This window comes from Mastomys coucha, unplaced genomic scaffold, assembly GCF_008632895.1.
Source record: "Mastomys coucha isolate ucsf_1 unplaced genomic scaffold, UCSF_Mcou_1 pScaffold1, whole genome shotgun sequence".
Lineage (NCBI taxonomy): Eukaryota > Metazoa > Chordata > Mammalia > Rodentia > Muridae > Mastomys > Mastomys coucha.
In genome coordinates, this window is record NW_022196891.1 from 78,811,165 (window position 1) to 78,820,510 (window position 9,346).

Genomic DNA, 9,346 nt, shown 5'->3' on the forward strand with positions numbered 1-9,346 from the left:
GCTCCCATGCTCACTCACTGCTCCCATGCTCACACTGCTCCCATGCTCACACTGCTCCCATGCTCACTGCAGGCTCTGCACATGGCACTTTGTTTTGTTTTCCCATTAATTTATTCATTCACTTTGCATTCCAATCGCAGCCCACAGCCCCTTCTCCATCCTCCCTGTGTACATCAAGTCAGGACCAGGAGCATCCTCTCCCACTGAGGCCAGATAGGACAGCCCAGCGGGGGGAACAGGATCCAGACAGGCAACAGAGTCACCCACCCACTTAACTCCCACCCAAAATTTGTCCTGCCTGCAAGAAGCACAGGGAGAAAAATGGAGCAGAGACTAAGGAAACGGTCAACCAAAGATCGGCCCAACTTGAGACCCACCCCATGGGCAGGAACCAGTCCCTGCCATTACGTTTTGTTTTGTTTGTTTGTTTGGTTTGGTTTTTCGAGCCAGTGTTTCTCTGTGTAGCCCTGTCTGTAGACCAGGTTGGCCTTGAACTCAGAAATCCGCCTGCCTCTGCCTCCCAAGCGCTAGGATTAAAGGCGTGGGCCCCACCGCCCGGCTAATCTGTCATTATTCTGTTATGCTTGCAGACAAGGCCCTAGTTTAACTGTCTGGGAGGGCTCCACACATGCACCTTACAGCAGCTCATTTGCCTGCCTAGCAGGCAGAAAGGCAGCAGGATGCTTTACACTGCAGTTTGCTCCTGCAGGGAATGCCAGCCAGGCTCTGCCTTCTCTGCTCATCACTAGCAGAGCTCCCTGTCCCTTCAGGACCACCACTATCCTTCCTGCACCCTTCCCCAGGGCAAACTCCCCTTATTATGACTTTAAAGTTAGCATCCTTTGCACTTTATGGCTTGTCCCATCATGCCATCCATCTATCCCTCCGTGTGTCTCGTGTACCACCCCCAGTCATGTCATGTACACACACCGCCATAGCTCCCAGCTCAGGCCTTCATACCACTGTTCCCTCTCTGGAAAGTTCTTCCCTAATCCTCCACCTTGTTCACATAAGGGCAACCCTGCTCCTCCCTAAGGAGGTCCTCACACCTACCAGGTGCTCCTCCAAACTCCAAGTCCTTCCTCTGTGGAGTGGCCACTTGAAAGGTTCCCAAAGGTGCGGGTCCTTTAGTAAACAGGTTTTGTTCCTCAGGCTCTATTTCTTTGGCCTTGATCTCTTCTCTCCTGGGACGAAGGCTGTACTGTGTAGCTATGTATCTGTCTTCTGTTGACAAAATGACTCTTTCCTAGTTTAAAAAAAAAAAAAAGTATTAAATATCTATAGTCTATATTTAGTGCAAACACTACTGACTCAACATCTCTATAGAGCTGGGAATGTACAAGAATAAATGCTAAGTCGCACGCAGCCTTAAGGACAGAACATGAACCAATACAACAAATTCCGGGGCAAGTCTGATGGAAAAGGAACCAAGAGAAAGGGTGCCACAGATGAAGGAGTGTTTCGTACCTGCTTGTTTTTATAAGGTGTGGCATTCTTCTCCGTGTGCTCGGGCTCCCCGTTGTACACGCTCACGCTGTTTCCAAACGGCTTCTAGATGGAATAGGAAGGAACGGAATCAGAGCTGCACTGACTAAAGCGTCACAGTGATGACAAGTTACCACTGGGAAGGAAGCAGGGACAGCTAAAAACCAACTAGACCTCCCTGGGCCTCAAAAGTCAGCTCTTACAGTGCCTCAAACTTGTGGCAATCCTCCAGCCTCACCCCCTGCCTGAGCACTGGGATTACAGCTGTGCAATACTATGTTTTGGAACAGACTTCTACATTAACTTTCCCTTCTTTCAAACACTTTCATACTAAATGTTTCAATAATTTCACTGTCATATGGTAACGTTTCTATGAAAGGCGGCAAATTCAGGCGGTAAAACCTGGCAAATTCATCCATTAGCTAGACATAGAAACGAGGACTTTCAGAGACCCTACACAGCCAGCAGTGGGGAGACTGGGGGACTTTCAGAGACCCTACACAGCCAGCAGTGGGGAGACTGGAGGACTTTCAGAGACCCTACACAGCCAGCAGTGGGGAGACTGGGTGTTTTCATTTCATTCTACATGGTATTTACCCTGACTTTTTTCCTTCCTATGTGTCCCTCTTGACTCAGCCTCATAGTTTCTTACTGAAAAAAGAAAAGCAATTTAGCTTGCAAGAGCTTGTTAAGGCAAAGGTTGCAACAGTCTCTTTCCTCCTCCGTAAAGACTGTCAACAAACTAACGCACTCCACGGTCAGGAAGAAAACAAAGTGCAAGAGTGTCCTTCAGGAGACCAGCCGGCAGACGGCAGCTTTAGCACACAAGGGGTTCTAGGTCAACCGAGCGCTAGAGCATGAGCTATACGTCGGAGTTTACCCAAGTGTCAGTGAATGAGCCATCTGTCACCAAATGGAGACACACCTAAAAAGCTATGTGTAGCATCTCAGGTTCTGAATAATCTCTACTAGCCACACATAAGCCAGCCAGTCAGCTAACTCCAAACTGTGCTGACCACAGGCTAAACACTGCTTTCCACGCAGTGGGCAGATTTACGATGGCTACGCACTCAACACCGTGAGGTAAGTTACTGAGATCACAACCAGGTGTGGAAAAGAGTGATCATGGCACGATGTCCAAAGCTAAGGCAGCCTAAATGTGAACTTGCACACACACCATGCAGTAGGTTAGGCTCTGAAGAGGGGCAAAGGCACCCTATAGCTCTTCTAGCAACAAAAGAACACAGTGTGAAAATGAAGGATGCTACAGAAAGCAGTATGCAGAATCTGCTCCTCCCCCATGCGGTGGAGCCAATCAAAGGAACGACAAGCTCACTGGACTAAGAAAACAAAGTCTGAGAAGGGAGGTAAAAATCTTTGACATCCACTGGGGGATCCCTGTTACAGCCCTCAGATGAAAACCAAGCACTCCACAGTCTTGATGCTGGCATAAGCATGTTCACCCAGGCTGGCAACAGGTACTACAAGCCTCTGCTCTGCCCTGTCCATCAGACCTAGAAGCTTCAACTTCCTCAAGCTAAGCCTAAGGAGAGACAGAGATACTGCAGGAAGGTGGTTAGAACAGGGACCACTGAGAAAAAAAAAAAAAAAACCACAAGGTTGCATCACAGAACTAACTTTAACACTATGTGTGTGTGTGTGTGTGTATCTTATGATGTTTACTATGTAACACAACAAAGAGGAAACTATCAAATGGCAAGTAATTCTCACTATTTAACATTTTAAAGTCTAAGTGCACTCCACACAGTCTAGTTTTCAACATTATTAGAAGCCTGTATGCTGTTCCAGAAAAGGTGGCATGAAATCAGTGGAATACAAACGCATTCTTTTTCCTTAAACACTGCTCTAGTGTCTAAAACAGTGGCTCTCAACTTGTGGGTCACAGCACCTTTGGCAAACCTCTCTATCCCCAAAGAATACTTATATTAAGATTCATAGCAGTAACAAAATTAGAGCTATGACGTGGCAACAAAATAATTTTATGTTTGGGGTCATCACAGCAGGAGGAACTGCTGTATTACAGGGTCACAGCGTTAGGAAGGTTAAGAACAAATGATTTAAAATATTCATTCATCAACTGTGTAGCTTACCCTATAATCTCATAACTGAGCAAACAGAGGCAGGAGAATTTTATCAAGTTCTTGGCCAACCTAGACTACCCTGTCTTAGGAAAAAGAAAAAAAGTAAAAAAAAAAAATTATACTACTACATAAAATGAAATACTTATTGGCTAGGTCCCCAGGCTCCACACACATCCACGTGTACCATGAAAGTCCTTCCACTGAAAACGCCATTTCCAAACAGTGAAAGTGATCAAGCATAAGGATTCAAACTGGGAGAGCAAGAATGCCCGACAGAGTAGTTATCTGCTCGCTCACTTCATGGCCTCCAAGCTATGTCTGTCTCAACATAAACATCTTTTAAAGGCCACAAGCTATTAGGACTCCTAGAAACAACATTATCAGTACTGAAGCTGAACGGTAGCTTCGGGCAGAAATGCTTGCCTTCAAGCCCAATGATCGAAGCTCAATCCCTCGAGCACACACAAGTGGAAGGAGAGAAAGGACTCCATAAAGCTGTCCTCCGACCTCCGTAGGGGTGGCCACACACACAAACACACAGACACACACACACTAAAAACGGAAAAACTAAAAATACAAAACAATTCTTCTTGGATAGTCAAAGAAACTATACTTTCTATTTCAAATACTTGCTAACAAAAGTGCAAATAATCTGAGTAAACATCTGTATGAAGGGAAGCCAGTGCAGAGGACAGATGAAGTAAGTACCAACACAAGCGGGGTCAGTTTAACTTGCAGGACTTCCCTCCTCATCTCCTTCTCCTTAGTGTCAGTCTGGCGGGAAGCAGAGGCGGATCTTCTGGAGCCTTTTGGTGCCCTGCCTGGGGATCGGGAGCGCGATCTTGAGCGGCTGCCGCGGCGTCTCGAAGGAGAGCTGGAAATGGAGCCACTTTTTCTTTGCTTAAAGGATTTTAAAGGCTAGAAAGGGGAAGGGCAGAGAGGGGTCATCAGCACACGCACATCCAGTGACAGGGCTGAGCTGTCAGTCAGGGCCACTATCTGTTGCCGTGTATCCTAAATGCACGGGTCTGAAAACTGAGCACACGGTGTGATGCTACAACAGCCCAGCTCCTAGGAAAGACACAGTGCTTCCCCTGCTCTGAGAGCTTGGAAGGTATTTCCCTGGAATTAGTGACTACATCACATACATATCCTATGCTCCCAGCAATACCAGAAAGGCTGAGAACTGATACTGTCTAAAACTGACAGGGTGAGACAAGATAACTAGCACACAGTCAATTTTTCAAATAGCAGCCCTACAGAGTCACTCTGAAACAAACTCGAGTTCTTAAAAACAAACAAGTTAAATTCCTTGGTCAGCTGCCACTCTGCCCTAATGCACTGCAAACCACTCCGTCCTTGTTTCCAGGGAGAGACGTGAGACAGACAAACCCCTGGGCCTCTGTCCAGGCGCTGTTTTGTGTATGTGGCACAAAGCTAAGGATGGCATTTACATGTCTTAAATGACCACAGAAAGCATCAAGAGAAGTCATATTCTATATGGCTGGAGCTGCCCCCTAAACTACAGAAATCTCATGAGCCACGAAGCCTAAAACATTTACTAAAACACACAGTGTTCATCCAGAGACCATGCATGGGTCCAAGCTATTGGTTAACGATGGGCCACAGGTCCAAAACTGCTAAGCTCAAAGTAGACGGTTTTAGAGCATTCCAACTACGTAATTTTATGCTTAGAGAATCTAACAAAACTCTGAACCTCTATTTATCCTTTTTTCATAGAAATTATTTTTATGCATTTATGTAAGTATCTGTATATACCGTAGCTTTTAATATTCTAAAACCCATACCATTAACAGACAGGCTTGGAAGGGGAAACTGAGCTGGCCTCAAACCTAGTAAATGTCACTTTCTCTGATTATATCACCAGTCTTGTGGAAGAAAGAAACCCAAGGCCTAGCACATGGTGGTGCACGCCTTTGATCCCAACACTCATGAGGCAGAGACAGGCCAATCTCTGAGTCTGAGACGAGCCTGGTCTACAGAGTGAGTTCCAGGACAGCCAGGGCTATACAAAGAAACCCTGTCTCGAAAAACCAAAAAAAAAAAAAAAAACAAAAACAAAAAAAAACAAAAAAACAGGGCCCTGGGCTAGAGAGATGGCTCAGTGGTTAAGAGTACCAACTGCTCTTCTGAGTTCAAATCCCAGCAACCACATGGTGGCTCACAACCATCTGATGCCCCTTCTGGAGTGTCTGAAGACAGCTACAGTGTACTTACATATACTAATAAAAAAACAAAACAAAACAAAACAAAACAAAACAGGGCCCTTTCCTGTGTAACAGCACCCACAGCAAACAGCTCACGGGGTGATCAGACAGACCCAATAGCATGAGCTTTTGGGATCTGGGCCATACCTCATTCCTATATTCCCAGAGGCAAGCGCAGCATGTGCCCCAGAGCCACAAAGCAGGTGTCTGGCATGACCCTCCAGCTCCTCACCCACTGCAAGGCTAACACAGGCAGCTTACCTTGATATCACTCTCCTTCAGTTCCAGTTCGGTGCCATCTTTGTATTTTACAGTGTAGAGCTGGGATTTGCTGTCATGGCTCAGAATTTCTACTTCATAATAAAGGGAGCTGCCAGGCCATCGACCTCTGACCACTTCACCCTCAGCGAACTTCCTGCTTGGCATTTTCTAAAATTAGTCTGAACAATTTTAAAGAAAAAAAAAGAGTAATAATTATTACTTAACTTTTCTGGACTAGGTTGTTCACTAAAACAATTTTCTTTTCTTTTCTTTTTCTTTTTCTTTTTGTTTTTTTGTTTTGTTTTTCGAGGCAGGATTTCTCTGTGTAGCCCTGGCTGTCCTAGAACTCAACTTTGTAGACCCAGGCTGGCCTTGAACTCAGAAATCCGCCTATCTCTGCCTCCCAAGTGCTGGGATTAAAGGCGTGCGCCACCACCGCCCAGCTTAAAATAACTTTCTAGGTGGTTTTGGCTTTGGGGCCAGGAAGCCCAGGAAGGAGTGTACAACTCCTTATCTTGCAGGTGACAGAACTTGAGCTTGAAGCTAATGCTTTGTCAAAGTTCACAAACACAGGTGAGGGACGAGCAGAGCAACACAAAACCTGGTGCTTCATCTGGAGTCACTTCGGAGCAGATGACTTAGCCACTGGAGTGCAGGCAGTGGCACTAAGGATGAACCCTTGACAACAGAACTGGCAACAGAGTGGAATGGCTTAGAATGCTACCCCCTGCCGGGCCCTAGTGGCAAACACCTTTAATCCCAGCACTTGGGAGACAGAGGCAGGCGGGTGGATTTCTGAGTTCAAGACCAGATAAAAATAAAAATAAAAATAAAGAATGCTACCCCCGGCTGGAGAGATGGCTCAGCAGTTAAGAGCACTGACTGCTTTACTGAAGGTCCTGAGTTCAAATCCCAGCAACCACAAGGTGGCTCACAACCATCTGTAATGAGATCTGATGCCCTCTTCTGGTGTGTCTGAAGACAGCCACAGTGTAATTAGATATAATAAATAAAACTTTAAAAAAAAAGAATGCTACCCCCTACAGTAACCAAAAATCAGGGCACACTACAAAAAAGACACTTATTTTTATTTATAGATCTACATGTCATTTTTTTCAAAAAGCTTTAAAATTCATTAAATTATATATATATATTTTTAAGATTTATTTATTTATTATATGTAAGTACACTGTAGCTGTCTTCAGACACTCCACAAGAGGGCATCAGATCTCATTATGGATGGTTGTGAGCCATCATGTGGTTGCTGGGATTTGAACTCATGACCTTCCGAAGAGCAGTCGGTGCTCTTAACAGCTGAGCCGTCTCTCCAACCCCGTAAATTATATTTTTTAACAAGCTACCTTACTGGAAAATAATAAAACTATGAGACAAACTGAGAAAATTAAAAATGTACATTAGTGGGGCTGGAGAGATGACTCAGTGGTTAAGAGCACCAACTGCTCTTCCAGAGATCCTGAGTTAAATTCCCAGCAACCACATGGTGGCTCACAACCCTCTATAATGGGATCTGATGTCCTCTTCTGGTGTGTCTGAAAACAGCGACAGTGTACTCATATAAATAAAATAAATAAATAAGCAAATATTTTTTAAAACGTACATTAGCATTACTATAACCTACCAACAGGGAGGCCTTCAAATCTATAATGAATAACATATTTGAGGTTTACGTATACGTATACGGTTTGCATTCTGAGTCAAATCCCAAGTGCATACCAATTAACTCTGCCAGCCGCCCACCTAAGCTAACCTGTGCACATGTCAAGCCCAGAGCTGACACCCACTCCAACTGTAACATTCTTTGCCACTGTTTCAAAACATGGTCCATGAAACCTTCAATACTTCAAGAAACCACAATTTTCAAGAATTATCATTTACATGAGGAAATATCAGATGATGGCTGTGCTAGGAGATCTGAGGTGATATTTCTCTCTCCACTGACCAGCAGATTCACAGGATAAAGCCAGCGCTCTGATACCAATGATAAGCGAGCAGCAGACAGAACGACTCCTCCAGCTAACCTGCTAAGCAAGTCTCCATACATCACCTAAGCACACAAAGACACACTCCTCACACACTCCTGCCCAGAGCTGCTTATGCAACCTGACAAGACTCTTGCAGACTGTGGGAGTATGGAGAAAGTTACACTAACTACCCCTCCCCGAGAAAGTCTTTCTAAATACATTTCTTCGCTGTTAATCCCCTGAGGGAAAAAAAGAGACTACACAAGCCTCATTTATTTAGACAGACAACATATGAAAGAAAGCGAAAGTGCTTATCTGGTGAGGAGAGGTTCATTACGAAGCATGCCTCAGTCTCCCTAACTTGTGAGATAGCATCTCTGGGGTAATGAGTATGTTTGGAAGCTTTAGGAATGATGTTAGACTGGCAGAGGCATAAATGAGGGCCCTCGGGAAGCAGGAGAGCAGTGGGCCACAACTGCACAAGGAGGAGGGGCACAAAAAAGGAAGGTGACAACAGAAAGCTTTGTCCATTTCGACACTTAGTTCCAAGTTGCCCCGACAAAGAGGAAGGAAATGCGCTGGGCTTCCTTCTCTGATTCCCCACGCCCCTTCCTCCCCAGACCACCCCAAATCAATTAGATACTCCTATCCTGATCTTCCAAAGTTTGAGAGAGACCACAATGTCTTTCTATATGAAGGTGCCAGAAGGATCTCAAACAACACTTCAAAAACTTGCAATATGGGCACTTTGGGGTTTGGGGACCGCCTGCATCTTTAAAAGGCCCTGGAACAGATTTATTCTGGACCATCTGAACCATCCAACACTGTCATTCATCCCATCCAGGTGCTACCCAGGCCTGATCCTGTTTAGCTTCCGAGATCTGATGAAATCTGGAGGATTAGGATGCTATGGCCCTAGACTCATTGTTATTTCTCTACTGCATCTTGAAGACACCACCTTAACAAGGAACACAAGTCAAAGCAAAAAACAAAAAACAAGCAAACAAAAAACTTCTATTACCTAGCAAATACTTTAGGATACATAAATCAAGGCACCCAGTAGATATATGAGCCTCAATTTTTCAAAAATGTGTCTATAATGTGTAATATGAAATTTGATCCCGCCAGGCAGTAGAGGTACATGCCTTTAATCCCAGCACTTGGAAGACAGAGGCAGGTGGATTTCTGAGTTTGAGGCCAGCCTGGTCTACAGCGTGAGTTTCAGGACAGCCAGGGCTACACAGAGAAACCCTGTCTTGAGAAAAAAAAAAGAAAGAAAGAAATTTGA

General features: G+C 44.9%; 1 protein-coding gene across 4 annotated transcripts in view; it reads right to left on the reverse strand.

The window, feature by feature from the left end:
• Positions 1-9,346, reverse strand: part of Lbr (lamin B receptor) — a 28,987-nt gene that overhangs the window by 17,673 nt on the left and 1,968 nt on the right. For all 4 annotated transcript variants that reach the window (XM_031336921.1, XM_031336930.1, XM_031336942.1 and 1 more), the window contains exons 2-5: positions 6,077-6,255; positions 4,296-4,505; positions 1,468-1,551; positions 1,054-1,246 (exon numbers count right to left, since the gene is read on the reverse strand). In XM_031336921.1, coding sequence (XP_031192781.1) covers positions 1,054-1,246; positions 1,468-1,551; positions 4,296-4,505; positions 6,077-6,241 — 652 coding nt within the window. In that variant the 5' untranslated portion in view covers positions 6,242-6,255. The remainder of the gene's footprint in view (positions 1-1,053; positions 1,247-1,467; positions 1,552-4,295; positions 4,506-6,076; positions 6,256-9,346) is intronic.